This window comes from Haliaeetus albicilla, chromosome 12, assembly GCF_947461875.1.
Source record: "Haliaeetus albicilla chromosome 12, bHalAlb1.1, whole genome shotgun sequence".
NCBI lineage: Eukaryota > Metazoa > Chordata > Aves > Accipitriformes > Accipitridae > Haliaeetus > Haliaeetus albicilla.
Window position 1 is genome coordinate 18,792,690 of NC_091494.1, and position 19,747 is coordinate 18,812,436.

A 19,747-nucleotide genomic window follows, 5' to 3' on the forward strand; every position below is an offset into this window, starting at 1 on the left:
AGATTGCTTTTTTATTATTATTTTCACGTCATTTGGATTACAGCAGCATAAAGGACGTTGGCCTTTAGCCAGCACCGCGCCGTCCCCTTCCAGCCGGTTCCGCCAAGCCGCGCTGTGCCGCCCAAGGCCGGACGGAGGCCGGACGGCCGCCTCCCTCCCGCCGGCCGCCCCGCAGCCCCAGGCCTTGCGGGGGTGCCTCTGACCGGCCGTCAGCCGGCATGGCTGCACCGCAGCCGGACTGCAAGCGGGCGAGCGGGGTGGCCCCATCTTTAGGTGAGAGAACAGCAAAGCCTCTGCCCTCGGCTCCCCGCCGAGGCGATTCCTCACAGCCGCCCGTGGCCTGGCGGCTCTCTTCCCCTCGGGCTGCTGCCCGGAGGCCGCCGGGGCGGGGAGGCCCGCTGTTACCAGCCTCGCCGCGGCCCCCGCCGCCCCCTCTCCCTCCCCGCTCACCGTGAGGAGAAGCGAGGCGAGCCGCCTCCTCCGCCGTGGCGGCCGCCCTGCCCGCCGGGAGGCCGCGGCCCCTCAGGTGAGGGGGCGGCGCCGCCATCGGCCCATGGGGGCGGGGCGGTGCCCTCCCAGGCGGCGGCCGAGCGGCGGCTGTGCCCGGCCCGGCCCGGCCATGGACTACGCGGGGCTCGCCGAGGCGGCGGCCGAGAAGATGGGGCTCTACCGGCGGGACCCCGGCGGCTGGCGGGGCTGCCGGCGCACGGTGAGCGGGGGTTGGGGGGAGTGGGGGCGGTGCAGGGGCTGCGGCAGGAGCGGCTGAGGAGGGGTGGCCCGGCGTGGCGGCTGAAAGCTTCCCTTCCCCGCAGAGCGAGGTTTCGGTTTCTTGGAGACCCTCCGCGGAGTTTGCTGGCAACGTGTGAGTACGCCCGGCGCCCCGCGTTCCTTTCCCGAGGTGGCGGGGTGAGGGATCGCCCCTCCCCGCCGTGCTGCCGCGGGGGGCTTGGGGCCGGGCAGGGTAGAGCAGCGGGATTTGGTTTCGTTTCGTCCGGCCGCAGGTACAGGGGAGAGGGGATCCTGCCTGCCAGCCCCCACGACGTCTGGGAGTGCATAAAGCCGGTGGCCGGCGGGCCCAGGACCAAGTGGGACCAAAACGTCAAGGACTTCGAGGTGGTCGAAGCCGTCAGCGATGTAAGTTCCTTAAAAGCCGTTGTGGTGCGATTAACGCCGCGTTGCGTTTAGAGGCTTCGGGCCCCGCAAAGCTGTGCCTCAGGAGACGGGCTATGTTATGGGCAGGGACAGCCGCTCTGCCTGGATCAGTCTGACAACACCGGGATTAGGAGTCTTTTTTTTTCTTTTCTTTTCCGTAAATTGCATACGTTCTCTTAACAATAGCTTATCTTTCTGAAAGGACCTACTAATACATTCTTGGCTAAATTCTACATACTTAAAACATGTAAGTGTATAACGTTAAAGATTCCTGTACTATGTTGCTGTTAATGCTGCGAATCAAGCTAAGCATGCTTATTTTTAACAAGCTATTTGTGAGGGAAGAGGAGGTTTAGAGAATACGTAGACTTAGCTAAGCAGTGAAGCTTTCCTATCATCAGCCATTAATTCAGGCCCCATCTTTCACCGTGGCAGCTCAAGACACTCTGCACGTCACGCTCTGCCATTAACTGGCTGACCGACCTTGGGACCCAGCGCTTCGCCCCCGGTGTCTCTGTCACTAAAATAGAGGTGCTGCAACTTGGAGCATTACAGATGAAGAGGGTTACGTGTGAGCAGTAGTTTCTGCTGCTGTGGTTATACAGTCCAATTTCCTTTTATTTTTAAGTGTGTCAGAACCTTAAAAAGGCATTGGATTTAGATCCCCAAATCTGAAGTGGATGTAGGTGCTCAGAGACAGCCAGGGTGCATAACACAGCCAATCCCAGGAATGTTCGTGGAAGTCCTGAGAAGATTCTTTTTCTTGGGGGAACGTTACAGGTGTTTAGTATTAATTATAAACTTCAACTTTAGGAATGCTGCAACCTGCCACTTGAAATTCATAGACTTTATCAAACTTGCCAGCACTTACCAGTGTGGTAGAAAACTCTGTTTTGGGGAGCCTATCACTACAAGAGCCTCCACAGAGGGGATGGTAGTGTTAAGGTTTCTGCAGTGTAACAAATCTGGTTATCAAGTTGTATCCCATGTGATATGATATAAAGAAGTTATCTTTATCTTTAGTTTCCTGGAAAGGAGAAGCATTTTAACTGTCCTATGAGCATAGATGTGCCAGATTTGCTTTTCAGCATCCCTTGTGGTATCTGTCCTTAAACAGCCTGGAAGCAATGCATTAGCACTCTGTTTTTCTCCATTAAATTGTCCTTCATCAACACACAATAGTGCCTTTTGACTGTGTTGATTTGCATTTAGTTCAACAAAGGGCGTAATAGAACTCCTTGGTATAGTTTAGAAAGTGTAACTGAAAGAGTATCAGAAAGTACAGGGATTTTTCTGCTATACTTTTGAAAGCATCAACTGACAGAACTCTGTTTTGTGATTTCCAGACTGTCTCTATATGCAGAACCACAACTCCTTCAGCTTTCATGAGGATTATTTCACCAAGAGAATTTGTGGATGTGGTACTAATGAAGCAATTTGAAGACGGGACGATGCTGTCTGCTGGTAAGATGCTTGTGTTCTCAATGTGTTCACGTTATGTTAGGAGATAACCAGCAGCTACTGGAAATAAATATAAAATAAAAAATAAATAACATGCTAGTCAGTAGTTGTTGATCTGATCTTGATCAGAAGATAAAATATTAGTGGTCTCTCTACTTTGTTGTTCTCGGAGGATGTATGTCATCTTAACATTCAGGTAATGATGTTATTGTTGGCCTGTGGTTTCTTCTCTTGCTATACGTTTGAGATCAAATAACTGTTTAATTTACTATTAAGTTCTGGGGGTTTTGTTGTTGTTTTTTTTAAGAATTTACAGAACTTTCTAAAATGAGTCCTATTTAGGGTAAATCCTGTTTTAACGGTTTTTTTGGACTGCCTCTAGATTTTGATGAAGCCACTGAATAAATGTACTATTCCTGTATGTGGAAATAATTGTTCTTATGAAACCAAATAATGCTGATTTTTAAGGTGCTGCCACCACGTGGAAGGATGTTTCTTTGTTTTTTCACTCATCCTGTTGTTTACCTTTTACAAGTCAGTGCTTTTATTGCCCCACTGTTCAGCTGTCCCATTTTCCCATCCTGTTCAGGAGTGCCTTGCCAGGAAATTATATACTTGCTAGAGTGCAGCTTCTCAGCAGTCAAGTGGCATGTACCTCTGGGGCATGGATTTGTTGGAAGTAAGGAAGTAACTTGAATGATCTCTCCAGAAGAGCAATGCCCTCACACAACTCCCTCGAAGTGTCTTGCTTGAAGTAACAATTGCTTCTAAATTCAATGCATCTTTGATTTCTCCATTCCGTGGCCAGAGTGGTTCCTTTTAATGGTCTTTTCTGACCACTTGTATGGCACAGCCCCACACTGAAAAAGTTATACTGCCATTCTTCTTAAATATATTCTCATACCATGAGTTTGCTTCCCAGATGGTGCTTTGACTACCAAGGACTCTTTCCCATCTTCTGTGAAAATGACGCTCTTCTTGAATGCTTTTTCTTCTAGCCACCAATGTGGAACACCCGCTGTGTCCTCCTCAACCAAATTTTGTGAGAGGTTTTAATTACCCCTGTGGCTGTTTCTGTATACCTCTTCCAGGGTAAGAAGCAATCTGTTTGAATGTTATGTGTTCTAAAGGCCTTCGCATCCACTGTGTGGGTGTTTATGTGTATATGACCACATGTGATCTGTAGCCTCTTGGCAATGGCATGTTTCTGTCTTCCTTTGACTGGTCATCATTATGACTGAGTGTCCCTTTTGTTCTCTTTTTTGAGCAATGAATTAGCCTCCCTTCATTTCCTTGAGGGAAATCTTTAATGTTACAGAAACCGTCATCATGGTAGGACTCTCGCTGACCTCTTAAGCAGAGATTTAGCAGAACATACAAGTATGGTCTTAATTTTTGGCAAATGATTATCCAGTTGTTTATTACGTTGCCATAATTTATAAACAGAGTCGTGTACCTAATTAGGGCCTAGTTTAACTGTAATTTGACCTGTGGGGATAGCTACATTCATTGACATTTGGAATTAATGTCTGTTGTTTGTTTAAAGAAAAAAAAAAGTACTTGGAAATATCTATCATCGGACAATACATATGAGAGTCATTGTAAAGTTCTTAATGCTTTTAAACCACTGGCTATAAAATCACTTGCATTGTCTTTGCAGGGAGCCAGACAGGACTCAACTCCTCAGTTTCTTTCAGACTGATCTTGGTGGCTATCTTCCCCAGACGGTGGTGGATTCCTTCTTTCCAGCTAGTATAGCTGGATTTTACAGTAACTTGACCAAAGCTGTTAAGGCATTAAAAGCGTGACAAGACCAATTGCTGACATCACCAGATGAGGGTAGGAAAAAACCTGGCAGCTTGAGGGTAGAAGTAGGAAGTTGGCCTACAGGACTTTTCTACCAGCGAAGACACTTAGGAAAGGTGAAAGGGGAACAATGAATTGAGTAAAGCAGATGTTTAAAACAGCACTTTCTACCTGTCTCTATGCAAAGCAATGCGTTCTTTTCTAATACGATATCCTACATTTTCATAATTAGAAAAATACCACACCAGAGGCTGGAAGAATGCTGGAGGCAGCACTGGTGGCTGTCTGTGGGGAGAAGGCGCACGTACTGGATCTGTTTTCAGCCACACTGTGTCAGTGTCTGTGAGGAGGAGCATTGGTAAAATCCACTTAGCTCTACAGCATTAGCCAGGAGCAAGCCAGCCCTGGTTTGTCTCTGAAGCTCCCTGTAGACGCCTGTGGAACAGGCGTTGCTTCCCCAAAAGAAGAGGTAGCTGTTGTGCTGGCAGCACTTGTAGAGCTGCTGAGATGCTTCAGTGGGTCCAAACCAGCAAATTGTAAAAGCCAGAACAAATTGGGATGTGTGGAGGATCCCACTTGTTTGTTCCAGCAGACTTCAGTACTGATGGTAAATATGCCTTACGTGCTTTTTTTCTAAATCAAGGTCTAGCAGTGCAAATCAATTCATAGGTCTGTGGGTTGGCAAACAGACACTCTTCCTTTCTCCCCTCTGTACCAAAACCAGTGATTTCCACAATGTTGTGAAAGAAACTGCACTGATATAGTGGCAATAAATAAAGAGGATTAAGCACTTTACTTGCCATTTTTTAAATTGCACTTGAAATGACCATTTTTAACTGCACTTGAGTGTTTTTTGGTCTCTTGTGGTGAGAGGTTTTAACGGGTAAATAATCTTTTCTGTAGCTTAATCTTGACCTGACAGTCCATAAGGACATTGGTTTTTTCTCTAAGACTGGTTTGCCTCACAGCACTATCTTGGGAAACCAGCTTCTGATCTTGTGTGCAATGATGCGTCCAGGTTTAGAAAATACTTAATGGTGCTGGTTACTGCAGGAATGTCAGACATTACTATGGATTACATATAATTACAAAAGGAAAGCTGATTGCTGAATTAGGAATTTAAATGCAGGTTGTGATTTTAATGCTGTAACTCAATTATTTAACAAGGTTAATATGCTCTGCTTTCTGTTGCTGTATTTGTTTTATATTTAGTATAGGGCATGGACTTGCACACAAAGTTTCCCACTGTAAATCTCACCCTATGGAATAGAATTTTCAAGGAATCAGTTTTTAATCTAGTCTCCTGTGTCTACAAAGATGTAAAAAATTGTATGATGTAATAAATGTATTTGTGCTACATCTTGCTGGTTTTCCTGGATCATCCTTTAAAATAGTTCCTCGTGCACCTGCTTTGCCAGCACGGAAATGTAAGAGCCACTTGGACCTCTAGCATCTCTCTGAATTCCAAGCAACAAGGCAGGGAAAAGCCTTCTCTCACATTTACACTCCCCACTAACAGGATAAGTGTGTTTTGGTGAGAGCACTCACTCTCCCAACTTCTTTGCCCTTGGTTGGTCCTTGTTTCCAGTTTAAGATTGCTGCTTTCTGTACATAAGAAGAGTAACAAATTCACTGAGGAGAGATTTGGGCCCTGATAGTTACAGAGGCTCATACGTAACTTATCTGAATGTACTAAAGTTGTTAGGCATGAAGTTAAGTATCTTGGCAAGACTTTGCAGGATTATGATTAATTTAATTAGCAGAAAGGTCAAGGAGCAGAGCTCAAGTCACTACTCATTATTCCTGCAAGTAAAACTTTTGCAGACAATGGGGCTTTTTATTAGCTATTTATTATATATTTAATCTTTTTTTAATTGCTCTGAGCAAGAAAGGTCTTCCTTGAAATAATTTAAGGATCCTTTTTCTGAGTGCTCAACACATTCTATGCAGCAGGAATTAAAAGCCCTTAACATTCAGCTTTCTGTGCTGCCAAACTGGAGATGGAAATGTCTTGGCAAAGATCATCATGTAAGGTCTTGGAGGACTCCCCAGTGAGATGTGCTGCCTGTCACACAGCATGTTTTGGCTACTTTTGATCTTGGCAAATGCCAGGAAATGCAGAGGCATGCAAAAACTGAGAAGCTTTGGAGTTGAAGTGAGAAGAGCACCTCTGGAAAAGAACGAGATCAAACCTGTCTTGGTGGTTCTATATCAGTTCTTAAATTGATGAAATTAAATAGCTGTTTCAGGTGAGGACACCTTCAGCAGATGGCATTGAAGTAATTGAGGCATTCTGTGCCATGGCTGTAGCTAGTCCAGTCTCTGTTGTTACAAAGTTACGCAGCTGACCAAAAAGTGTGATCTGTCTTTTACAGGAAATAGCTTTAACAGTACTAGAGAGTTCAGGCCTGCTTTTCTGTACAGAAATCATTAATATTTTTCCTATATTGGTGGTATGGGCAAGTGGTTGAAAAATCTTAGAATTTTTTATATGCACCAGGCCTTTACTGAGATTTGTTAAGCCTAAGCCAATAATGCAGATTAAGTTAAATACAGGAAATTCTACAAAAAAAACCCCTGAAATATTCAGAGTGTTTCATGTAGGTACCAGTTAAAACAATGTACAAAAAGATTCCCTCTCACATTTTTCTCCTATTTTGGTTGCTACCCGATTCGTAGAAACTTTGTTTTAGGATTGTTTGGTTTGTTTTTGGAAAAGACAACTCAATTGGGAAGGGGTTTGGAAGCATAGGGGCAGATGGCTTGTCAAGAACATTCTTTCAAGGATTAACATAGAGTTGACTTGTGAGGAAAGGCTAAAGCAAGTTATGTGCCTGTATGCAACTAATACCTTCTGCTGTCTGTCCTACTTCCCTTTCTCTCAATTGCTATTTCTGTGACAATGCGTTAAGTGCATGGAAAATAACTTCTGAACTCCTGCAGTTTATGGTTTGGTGACATTAAGTGACCAAAGAAGGGTGCAGCAAAGTCCCGACTGTGGGAAGGTGAGCAGCTAAGGACAGTAATCAGTGCAGCCATCTGGCTTTCAACTGGTGAGTCGCTACTTCCATCCTGATGTTGCTTCTCTCCCTTTAGCGAAGTGGGTCAGAGAAGACCAAATGGGTGCACAAGACCATCTTACCATAGATACACATGCTGCTGCTGGTAGAATTCCATACAATGCTTAGAGAGCGCTGCCAGAATGCTGATAACAGCATTTCAAGCTGTAGGTTTGTCTCCAAGTTATTTAGTGTTTCCAGAATAAACGTTTGGATTCAGAACTTCTCATTCCCAAATACTCTCACTGGTACTTTCCCTTACAAAATTAACACAACAACATTTCAAAAAATACGTGTGGTGACCTGGTTCTGAATGGCCTTGTTACTCTCCTGCTGTAGTCCTCTTGAGACCTCTGGCCAGAGGAAGGTTAGTGAAACCTCTGCTGTATTACCCTCAGCTTCCTGCCTCACCCTTGCAATACCATGAGACACTCCTTTCCACCGCAGCCTGTGTTTGCCTGCTGGAGTTGAGATGGCTCTGTCAACTACTAGTAGTTACCTTGAAAGGTTTGGGCTGTCCTGGATGTTGTGTGGTTTGAACAGAAAAGCTGGAGTTTTCCAGGGCATGTTGTTGTTTTGACACACAAAGTTGTATCCCCCTTTCTCTGCTCCTTACATATTCTCTAAGGCTTTACACGTTCTTTAAGGCAGTGTTTAGTTGTAGGCTTGTAGACACATTTCTTCCTGGGAAGGTAAGGTAGGGAGCAAGACTTGAAGAGTAGGACTGAAAACTTAGCACAGAATGTGCTTCTGATACTTGTTACGTTAATGGCTTAAAATAGGAGAGTACTATAGCTGTGACGTATTTTATTACAACCAGTATATTATTAAGTCATTTTATAATTCTACACTTTTTAACATCTGTTTCTGAATGTTGAAATAAGTCATGCACATTTTATGCACATCTTATTTTATCATAGATAGCTTGCTCTGTAAGTGGCAGTAAGATCATGTGTATGTACTTTTCATATGCGCTTTCTGAGTATCTTGCTGTGCTAGCCAAATGGCTGCAAGTAATAAAATCCTTTTTTGTTTGTAATATTGACAGTAGTCTATTCTCCTCTTACAAAGTTTCAGATGACTTGGTGGTAACAGAGCTCGGATTCTTTCTCTTGATGATAGCTGTGATGGGCCCCTCAGGTAATGCCTTGATTATATTCCATGCTTCAAAACGAGTCAGTCCTTGCATGGCAGTTGTGTGCACTTGTAATAGCTCATCACCAGGCTGAACAGGGCCGCTTTGTTCTAATGCAGTCCCTGGAGAAAGAAAGAAAATTAATTTCCTTTAATTCTTTGTGTGGAGGAGACTTTAACATATTTTTCACTTATTGAGGATCACTAGCATGTTTGGTATAAACCACCTGGTCTCAGCAAACGACAAATTACTGGCACTGCAAAGGAGAATGCTGCATTTACAAAAATACCATTTTCATGGGTATAAATCAGCAGCCAGTTATGAACTGCACACATTTGCATCAGCTAAGGACCTGCTGTGTATGCATTTAAGTGTGTTTACCTTTAAATATCCTGTTGATGATGATGGGTTTATCTCCATGAATAGAGCCCTTCCCTCCTTCCAAACTGAATCCTAAACCGGCAGGTGTTTTTTCTAGAGTTACAGTGCAGATTGTATCTTCAGTTGCTGGAAACAAACAGAAAGTTAGCAGATGGGCACCACATAGTCTGAAAAGCTAAAACATCTGTTACAAAAAATGAACTTCTGTTTTGTTTGCAAAGGCACCATAAACTGCGAAATGAAGGAGAAAACTACGACTTCCAATTCCTCTTTTTGTCATTGTAAGGCCCTCTGGGAAGCAGGGGAGAGGAAGTTGTGTTTGAGTTCATGGCAGAATGGAAATATAAGGATGAAAGCTGGTGACATTTACTAGAATTAGAAAAATCTGTTCAATGAACAAAATTTAAGGTAAACACATTTGACTTTATGTTAGTTATGAAATTATCATCTACAAAGCTGCTAATGTTTATTTGCAGTATATAAATAAAGCTACATATCTCCAGATCATGCTTTAGAAAAAAAACCCATGAAAATATCTTAGGGTTCTGCAAAAATCTGATATTGCTATGTTTCAGATGTAGCCACCTGCTATATCAAACAATAGCACATTGTTTGTTCAAACTGAAATTCTCTTTCACAGAGGAAAAGTCTTGTAAACTAGAATCTAATAATATTAGAATAAAGAATCACTGTTCACTGAGTTGTCATTATTTATACCTTCAATTAGATGTGTTACTACAATAATCTTTGTATGTCCACAGAAATTCATACAGATGATCACATTCGGTTTTTTCAGAGGGTTCCTTTATTTTAGAAATCCATTAATTCTTTCTCTTTCCAACAAAGTTATTCCAAATGTATGTTTCAGGAATATTTTATTAACTATGCTCTCTTTAATCATGGTTCTCAGATTTACACAGCCAATGCTGAGCTGCTTTATGAACACATGGATTTCAGGTGATGAATAAAGACTTAGCAGGTGGGGGCTGCAAGGTAATGTCACTGAACTTACTCACCAGACTCTTGTGAGACATCACTTGCTACTGAAGATGTACTAGAGCCAGTTGAAACATTGAGGGGTTTTTCTGCATCTTTAGCTTTTCTAGTGACAACGACAGCTTGTCTGGGTTGTCGAGCCTGTCGCATGATTGCTGAGGCATCATTGTGAGTTGCACCTTTAAGAGACTTTCCATTAATGGATAGTACTTCATCTCCTTTCTGAATAGTTCCTTCCTGAGATGCTAGTCCATTGGGAAACACTTTGTGAACCTATTGAAGAGCCCAGTCACCACACACACAAGGAAAGAGGAAAAAAATGACAAAACACTATATCACTCAGTTAATACTTTTCACCATGTGCGTTTTCCATTCTGTGCCAGGAACAAGTTGCTTCTAGCATGTTTCAGGACTGAGGGCTGAATAAATTTGTACAGAGAAGTTCTTCTGTGCACAGCCCTCCTCAAGCAGCTAGGCAATCTGTTTAGCCCCAGTATCAGATGGCCAAAGCCTTGCTACCCATGGTACATACCTTGCCTGTGCTACTTCCTGACCCTCTCACTGGTCTGCTAGTGGGAGGAAGAAGGCGTGAGGCCAGTCTCTAGCTTCCAGACCCCTTCTGTGTCTACGTGCTCACGTCATTCCTCCTGACCACCCTGTATGGTCTTCTCTAAGCATGTGAATAAGTATTGGTTACTTCCTGCTGAGGGCTGTGTGTTGTTCTGCCTTGGCTTTCAGAGCTGTTGGGGAGTATGGTGCCCAAGGAAAGAGGACTGCCCACCACCTGGAGAGGGCATCTCTATGCAGAAGGATCTGTTTTCACCCATTAAGACCATGATTCTTCTGACTCTATCAGTACAGCTGCCTACTTTGAATATGCCAAAAGCCAACCTCTGTAGTAGAAAACCAGTAAGTTATATATTTTTAGAAAGAGTAGTTGTTTTTGGAGTAGTTCTTAAGAAAGATGCTACTTACTGTTATCACTTTGTTTTCTAGATCAATGCCCCCTGCCAGGCTGAATCCAAGCCCAGTATCTTCTTCTTTATGCAAAATTGTAACATGAATATCATCAAATTCCTAGGCAGAGAAAGAAATGAAGTCAAGAACTTCCCAATAGATATGTCAAGATGATTGGAAAATCAGCATGTTTTCTTTTTGTCCATTGTGCATTTTATAATGAGACTTAGTGGCATAAGCATAATACAGAGATGTGTTTAGTATTTGGTTTTGATCAAATTTACCTATCAATTACCTATTTTATAAAATGCTATTCTGTGTCTAAAGTTGTTCTGTTTTGGTAAACAGGTTATCAGTTGGATCTGGACCATAAATTGAATTATATTAAAGAGTATAGATAACATGTACTGTAGAAAAAGAAAACATTGCTGAATCGTGTTAGAGGACCTTTTCATTGAAAAAGTGGAAAAATAATTTGGCATGCAACTTGCATGGATACAAGTGTCATAGCTTAAAAATTGCTTCTCATTCTTATTTTCATTTTTTAACAATATTCTACTAACAGGTAAAGTAAGCTGTCTCTGACTGTATTATCCCAAAGATGAGTTTGTATAGGGCAACAACTCCTGTTTAACTTAGTTTCCTAGGAAACACAGCTTTCTTGACCACAATTTCACAATTACGTTCAGTATGTGAGCAATTGTAGTTGCATCTTTTGATACTGTGTCTTGTTTCCTTCCACAACTGAATCCACCAGCCAGCTGCAACCAGGCAGAGGGTATGTGCTTCTCAGAGGTTGTCCTGAAAATTCCATGAAAATAGACAACTTGATGCGAGAGGCTAATGTCCCATTGAGGGCAACGATGCAACATAGCTTTTACTGCTAATCATACCAAAAATATCAACATGGGATGTTGACGAGAAACACAAATTTATACAAAATTTGGCTTCCATAAATTCTGCCTGTCAAACTGCTTTTTGTTTGCAACATACTAGCAAAGTTTGATGTAGTCAGTAAGAATTTGTCTCTGACATGAGGATATGTCTACCTAGTATTCTGATAGGCAGACATGAATTCGCTACCTGTGCTCCATGCAGTACAGACACAAACCAGGACTAACCTGGGAGACATGCCACTGCAGTTAGCTAAGAGGCAAAAACTGTATTAGCTTAGCCTCACTGATGTGTTAATGCAGTTATGCTGCTTTTAAACAGCTTGGAGTGTCTTTAACACAGCAAGCACGTAGCTGCCAGCAGAAGCTGAACTATTTTCAATGCAGAGCTCTGGATGTTATCTGCTTTTTCTGAGTGTGAGCAGTCTTCAGAAGTCTTTATAGTTCTGAATTGCACACGTTTAACCTTGATTTTGACTTATTCTGAGCTTTATTGCAATTCTAGATTAATCCAGCAAGACTAAAGGTTGCTCAATATCCCAAAAATGAGGCATTGGGTGTCTCAGACTGGTAACCCAAATAAAAAGAAAGGTCTCCAAAATTTCATTGCATACTTCTAAATACACTTACCTTACCTGCTGAATAACTGTTATCCCATTAGCTAAATGGGTATTACTCTTGCTTAGTTATCTTTGAAGACTTCTTCAAGATTTTTGATCAAAAGAGCTAAACATTGCTACTGCTAAATATCAAGATGACTGTTTTATTTGTTATAATATCAGGTTGAAAGGATTTAACCAGGTGCATTCACTCCACAGCTTTCTGAAAATCATGCACAAAAAGAAAAAGCCAATTTACCTTTAAGGTTGCTTCGTCTAGCGATTTGACTTCCTCTATAAGCTTTGCTAACTCTTCAGGGGAAAGCAGAGAGATTACAGACTGCCCTGACACACCAGATACTTGAGGTGAGCCGTGTTCCTGTTTCTCTTCCTCTTTCTCATTGTCTGCTAGGCCCACAGTATATTCTCTCAACTCTGAGAGGCTGTCCCATTGTGACAAGAATAAAAAAGAAACATCGAGTTATGAAAGAACATACCCACAAAAGCATAGCACAGACAATTTTTGAGCAGTCATCTTCTGATCTTATTAGCATTTAATTGGGGTGGTACCTCCTATAATAATAAGTATTACAAATACATACAAATGTAAATTAATCATGTTAGCCTAACAGAAGTAGGAGCCATCACATAAAAGAGTAGGAATAATCTCTTGGCCCCAGGCAAAAACAGATTTAAATCTCCTTTGTCATGGAGGTGCTAGAAATATTCCTCCTTAACCAAGAAGGAGTTTGAAATGTACCTAAGCTTATATAGTACAAATTAAAAACAAGTGTAACAGTCATGTGAGTCATTTGACCTTTGCTCTAAAAAGTTCTTAACTTGGTGTGTACTTTACTATTGTTTGCTACTACCTTAGAATGTTAATCTGTCAGTGGATCAGCACAGATGCTCACCAATGCTGATCTGTAAACCTGATTTTTAAATATGGTATCTTACTTTAGTGAAAACCCAGTGTCCAGGTGATGATTCTCACTTGCGGGTAAAAGAGAGGTCCCATCCTCCTCCACAGAGGACTGAGACAATGTGTCTAGAGTTTCCCATGCGCTGTTTCCAGAAGAGGCTGGAGACTGAGGAAGGCAAAGCAAAGATTTCATTAAAGCAGATGACACCTGGCTACTGATGGAATAGATTTTGCTACACTTTTCATCATATGGTTTCATCATCTCACAAGACTGGGTGGCAGTAAGTGGGAAGCTTCGTGATCTTAGGCTGTGTGCTTTTGCTACCGATACAAGATGGGAAGTTGCAATGGCTTCTGTAGTTAAGAGACCTGAGGAATTTTCAGTGTTGGTGGTGGTGCTTTTCTCTGAGCTAGCCACAAGGACCTCCCTGGGAGAGGAAGATCTATCCAGGCTCTTTGTACCCATGACCACAGGTGACTGTTGTTGGCTAGCTTCACAGAGTTGGAGAAAGGCTTGGTTTAAATGGGCTGGAGCCGCTTCTGACCCTGTTGCAGTGGCAGAGTGTTCTTTCTGGACTGATGGTTTCAAGCTAAATCTTTGGCGTATTTTTTCAGGTGACTGCGGAGCACTGAAGGATTCAAATGAGCTTATTCTTTGTTTTATTGATGATCCCCTAGGAGAGACACGGGATAAGCTGGATTGCAGTTCTTTCCTGGAAATACTCTCAAGGTCAGGAGGGCTTCGATCTGCCTGCGTTTTTAGATCTGAATTTGCTTTCCTCAATCCTTTCAGACTTTGGCGAAACCAGGCTGGCTTAGGTGCAACGGGAGGACCCTTTTTCACACTGTCATTTCCATCTGATTTTAGCACTTTTGAACCACCTATTTCCAATTCTGATTTCTTCAGAACTGTCTCTGAGCTGCTTCGATTTTGATTCTCTTTGTTTTTACAGATGTCAGGTTGCAAATCTAGGTGGACGCTGTCTTCTGTCATGGTAGGATTAAATAAGCTTTTTATGCAGTCGGAAATTTTAACCCAAGGGTCTTCTGTTGTTGTATCAAGACTATAATCTACCCGTGCTTGTCTTTTAAGTATAGGTCTTTGTATTGATGAAAGCGGATTCCCTGTATTAGAGAAACATTGATTATACACAAGCCTCCTTCTACTTCTCCATCCCTTATCTAAGCATTGTTCTTAATTAATTAAATTTGAATTTCATTCAAGCCTCCAATAGGTTTTTTTTAAGTTTCTAAAAAGTTTAAACTTTTTTAAAATGCACAACTCTTGATCTACAAGTTCCAATTCCTGACACTGAAATTAACTGAAAAACAAGGCTCTTCCATGCTTATGTACAATATCCCTTGTCTAAAGGGCATGCAACTTCTAAAGTTAACCTGAAATTCTGGGGTGCTGAAGTAATAATATAGGCTATAGCAGCTAAAATAGAAGGCTAAAATTGCAATGTTGTTTGCAGACTTGTGAAAAAGCTGATGTTACAGTAAATTCTTTAAAAAAAAAATCATTTTTCTTTCCTACATTTAAAAGTATATCCCACTGTAAAAAGACTCTCCAATGAAGATCTTTGATTAATATTTATGCTTCCTTAAATTTGTGTAGGCATTTCCAGTTGTATTTTTCTAGTAAATAAAACTTAATTCTAATATAGGAATATTTTTTACATCACAGACTGATAAAGCATTTCAATGTTAGAGCTGAACGGCAGCAAACTTATGTTTGTGCAGTTGCACAGTTACTGTTATCAGCTTCAGTGTAACTAATTTTTTTTTAGGCATCATTATTTTTTTAATAATCTGAGCCAGAAGTTACAGAATTATGTAACTGTTCAGGCTGTAAGAGACCTCTTGAGATTTTCTACTTCCCTTAACACTAAGTTTCCTTAATTCTAACTAGCATAACAAAATACTAACTTATTATCAGTAGTTTGTACCATTGCAACACTTGAGCCTTGAAACCATGCATAAAAATGTCCTTTAGAAATGCTAAAACTAACCTTTAATATCAAATCTTCAATACAAATAAGCAGTTTCATCTGAAGAAATACAGCAGTAGTGCGTACCTGTCCATTAACACTTTTTTCACAATAAATCATCTATTATGCTTCTTTTGATGTAGTTTCCCTTTTTTCAAAGATTAATCAATAATTTGAAATTGCACCTGTCACCCCAAAATTTACAGATATGAGTTGAAGTCTACATTTAAAGAGAAAGGTGAAGTCAGCTTGATACCTATTTTGGAATCCAAACTAAATGCTAGGTTTAGCTGCAAAAATCGTCCATGGAATTAAACATACCTAAGTTTGCTTTTCTTTCTTGATCTCTGCCCACTGGAACAGCAGTTATGTGTTCAGTATCATATGCTGTAGGAGAAGTGGTAAAGACACTGTGGGTTACATCAGTTTGATGTCCCTCTAGCATTGGTTCTCCAACTTCCTGCTGAACAAACAGGAAATAGAAGTGTGTCAGAATGTAATTATACAAACCACACTATATATGAATCTGAAAAAAACTGCCACCATATTTTCATTTGTTTTTGATCTGAAAAGAAATATTGAATAGAAATCAAGCTTTCACTTCTGCTTGGGATGTAATCTTCATAGGACTTAATTTATTCTATATTTCAAGAGTGCTGGCATGATATTTTATGGTTACACTTGTAAACAGACTGTGAAAATCTGCAATTAACATCTCAAAAATTTACTAATAAACTTTATAATAAACTAAAAGACTGCCTACTATAATTTTAACTTTTTGTAAAATCAGCCATTCAGTAGACTTTTGCAAACCAGTCAAGCAAATTTCCTCTAACTTCATATTAAAGTCTTTTTCCTGTTGAAGCCTTTTGCCCTTAAGCACAAGCTAGACAAGCTAAATCGTCATTGGGTGAGAAACATAAAGTTAGAGTATTAGTTTGAGGTTGTGGTAAATGCCACACTCAACATCATTAACACATGCTCTGGAATTACTTGATTCCTTTGTAGCCAATGATACCAAGTTATCCTCTGCTCTGCTATGACACCAGAAGTGCTCTCTGCTATGTACTTAAGCTTCAGGTTTACTAATAGGAACCAAAACCAAGCAGGACAGAAAGTGAAGGTCTAGAAAAAAATGAGATTGTCCTGACAAAATCAGTAATTGAACAATTTCTTAGCTTTTCTGTAACGGGCTCGTGTTTGTTATGCAACTTTCTTATTCTAGGAAAGCCTTTCTCCATCCTCTGCCAGCTAAGGTCCTTCTTGAAAGTTGCACTTGTGTTCTGTTGCTGTTAGACGCAGGCATCAGATGTTCGGTAAGTGAGTGGCCAATCTGGAAGCACTATGAACACACAGTTTGATCTGACTCTTTACTGATCCAGTTACACCTACCTTTTGACTGATGCAGCTTAAAGCACAGTTGAAAATATTAGTTAAGCATTCTTGGTTATGAAAAAGCAACCTTACAGTCTACAGAATCCCCATATAAAACTGTGGTATACAGGCCTCAAACTGACTGATACAAAATGTTTGGGGAGTACGGGTTAAACACAAATAATTTTAAAAAGCAATGACAAAGCCTTCTCTTAATGATCTGAAACACATGCTGACAAGAAAGCCTCTCTCCTGGGGACTTAAAGGAGCTATTGCCCTCAGATATACAGACTGTGTTACTAGAGGAAGTTATCTTCATTAACACAGCTTGACTTTTCATGGACTTTATTGATCTTAATGTGGTTTTTTTTCTCCTTATCATTTAGAATAACCGAGTACTGAAGAATAGTAAGTTGCATGCAGTGATAAGTTCAACAAGTACTTACTTCCCTGAATTTTAATTCTGAAAGATTTTCTAGTAGCTATTGATGAATATGTTTCTACTGCTCTCTTCTTAGGGGATGGTAAGAGTGATCTTACATGAGGTGTTGAATTGAAACTGTCTTGGATATTAACATTATAGGTGGACTTCAGTCTGAGCTGTATCATTTTATTTTGATCTCTGCAGCTTGGGAACAGGTTTGGGTTTTTTTGTGGGTTTTTTTTTGCATTGCATTGAGATCTGTTTGTTTCTGCTGGCATATTACTAAACTGAGGGGAAAGAAGTTTCATTTTTAAACAAACCACAACTTTGTTTCAACATGCAGCTCTCACAATCTCTCACACTCATGCAGATGTGAAATACTGTCTTTCTGTTCCATCTTAGATGAGAGAGGGAACTGAAATGTAGTAACATACAAATATATAGTCAGTTTTCAAATACTGTAGCTCATCAACAAATATATATGTGCCTCGCAATCTAAATTAGTTTAGTACCTCCTGGTCTCAAGAAATGTATATGAGCCCGAGATTACCTGCTGTACATAACGTTAGTGCTTTCTTCCAATAAAAATCCACTACTGAAACAAGGAAATTGTTTCACGACTTCTTTACTTCATAAATTATTTGACTCTGAGTGTTGAGGTTAGGGTCAACCGTACCAAGCTGATATCAGAGGCTGTGAAAACTCCTGTAGTCCCAGCCCAGAGCACATTGCTGTTCCAGTCGTACTGGAACCAGAAAGTGCTCAATACCACCAGTGGCAAGTGTTCACAAGGAATGACAGTGAGGGACTCAAATTTATTCTCACTGCTGCTCTCATTGGGATTTTAACTCAGATTCCTTGATATGGAAGAAAATTCCCTTTAGACACTTCTCTGCCTTCTGACCGTAGTTTGAACATCACATTTTGAACAAAACTGGCTTCACTAAGATACATATGTTATTTTGAAAACAGGAGAGCCTCATCCCCTTCCCCCGGTCCTCACATATGTATTCACACTTTCTCATTCTTCCCTGCCCTTCTTCCTGCCATTATATAAAGTCACTTTGCCTTTCTCCTTCCCCTGCCTCACAAATATGCAAACACAAGAAAAATTTTGCAAATTTTGCTTTACCTGAATGCTTGCAGGAGGTGATACAGCCACTTCTGATACAAGCTTTTCTCTTCTCTCTGCATTACGCTGGTCATTACATGTACAGTCCTGCTTAAAATATTTCCTTGGTGGAGGTTTGGGCTTTGATGATTTAGGTTTTCTAACGAGGATCTCTGAGGATTTCTTAGTGTTTTGCAAGGGTCGACCTCCCTCACTACAAGTAGGAGGGGAACTTCTCTCTGAATTATTACCAGACAATGAGTACAGCAGGCCAGGTTGTCTGGTAATTGGTACATCAATGCTATGTACTCTTGCTTTCAAGTCAGCCAGTTGGTATGCAGCACCATTACTACATGAGGACCTAGGGTTGTAGCTGCTGTCACTGCTGGAGCGGGTCATTAGCTTCTGTGTCCTGTGGCTGCAATGAGCAGCATTCCTTTCAATATGCTTTTCACATGGGTGTCTTCCGTGCCAGCTCGTTTCTAGTTTTTTAACACCTGTATCAGGAACATGTTCAAAATGTCTTTTCAGTTACATGCAAAGTGCTCACTTCTAAGATTCAGTCGATTGAATTTGCAGCTAAATACCATCGTTGGTTGATGCAAAGGTATGATTTATGCATTAAAGGCTTGTAGGTTGACAAGTCAACAGTTAACATTCTTGGACAGTAAAATAATGTTACATTTTCCCTATATATATATATAACTCAGCAGTATAGTTTTCCTGATGATGATTCTGTTACCTTTGGCCCTTTAAGACAAATGAGGACACTAAAAGGAGTATCATTGCAATATGTTACCGTAGGAGGACGTCATACCTGGACTGGGCAAATAGCTCTAACCGTGATTGCATATGCATTTCCAAGGGGGATTAACAAGCTATTTGTCCTCAGGACATCACCTGCATTGTGCAGTTCCTTGCTATCATAGTCCTGTCTGCTACTAACAGGTGTTTGAAAAGCTTTGAGCGGAGGTTATGAATTGGAAAGGCTGAGCAACAGCGGGAGGAAGTTTGCACAAAAATTTTTGCTGGCAATCAGCCAGGTGTGGTCTTTTCTCATCACTCTGGTAACATATCTTAGGAGGCAAGTTAGGAGCACTGTCCTGTGAGGTTTCCTCCTCTTCCTTTTTGCTCTGGGTTACTTGACTGTTACCAAGGATTCTAATACAGCGTGTACTCATCCTATGTATCTTTTAAGTCAAAATTACCATGTCTCAGTGAATGCACTTACTCCCTTACCTTCAGTACTCCATTGGTGTCTCTCCTTTCCAAGTCTGTTGCTTTCCACAGCTTGTGCAACAGCTTCTTTTAGCTGTTGCTCAGACACCTAGGAAATATCATGCCATTATACTCTCGTGAGATTTCTGTGGGGTGATGAGTAACATTTAAACATTTATTCCTTTCACAAAGATTTCGAAGTCCTGCAAGTCCTCTAATGGAAATGAATAGACATAGTTATACCACACATCAGTTAAATTTAAAGCTA

At 41.1% G+C, this 19,747-nt stretch overlaps 2 protein-coding genes across 3 annotated transcripts in view; one reads left to right on the top strand and one right to left on the bottom strand.

Annotated features, from left to right (window-relative positions):
- The first annotated feature begins 471 nt into the window (after positions 1–471).
- STARD5 (StAR related lipid transfer domain containing 5) lies at positions 472–5,783 on the top strand. The gene is made up of 6 exons (XM_069798395.1): positions 472–709; positions 813–862; positions 1,002–1,134; positions 2,499–2,616; positions 3,612–3,705; positions 4,274–5,783. Exons 1-6 carry the CDS (start codon positions 554–556, stop codon positions 4,419–4,421), a joined length of 699 nt encoding a protein of 232 aa, XP_069654496.1. The 5' UTR covers positions 472–553; the 3' UTR covers positions 4,422–5,783.
- A 2,487-nt stretch (positions 5,784–8,270) lies between these two features.
- The window catches only part of IL16 (interleukin 16), a 47,719-nt gene continuing 36,242 nt past the window's right edge, over positions 8,271–19,747 (bottom strand). For both annotated transcript variants that reach the window (XM_069798392.1, XM_069798393.1), the window contains 9 exons: positions 19,501–19,588; positions 18,283–18,758; positions 15,674–15,815; positions 13,397–14,486; positions 12,699–12,882; positions 10,966–11,067; positions 10,011–10,263; positions 8,995–9,120; positions 8,271–8,735 (listed from right to left, as the gene is read on the bottom strand). In XM_069798392.1, coding sequence (XP_069654493.1) covers positions 8,542–8,735; positions 8,995–9,120; positions 10,011–10,263; positions 10,966–11,067; positions 12,699–12,882; positions 13,397–14,486; positions 15,674–15,815; positions 18,283–18,758; positions 19,501–19,588 — 2,655 coding nt within the window. In that variant the 3' untranslated portion in view covers positions 8,271–8,541. The remainder of the gene's footprint in view (positions 8,736–8,994; positions 9,121–10,010; positions 10,264–10,965; positions 11,068–12,698; positions 12,883–13,396; positions 14,487–15,673; positions 15,816–18,282; positions 18,759–19,500; positions 19,589–19,747) is intronic.

Bases quoted from the DNA above. Each gene is read 5' to 3' on its own strand.
- STARD5 (XM_069798395.1), top strand. From the start codon at position 554: ATGGGGGCGGGGCGGTGCCCTCCCAGGCGGCGGCCGAGCGGCGGCTGT. The intron at 710-812 runs GTGAGCGGGGGT...CCTTCCCCGCAG, and splicing joins GGCGGGGCTGCCGGCGCACG to AGCGAGGTTTCGGTTTCTTG. The intron at 3,706-4,273 runs GTAAGAAGCAAT...TTGTCTTTGCAG, and splicing joins TTCTGTATACCTCTTCCAGG to GGAGCCAGACAGGACTCAAC.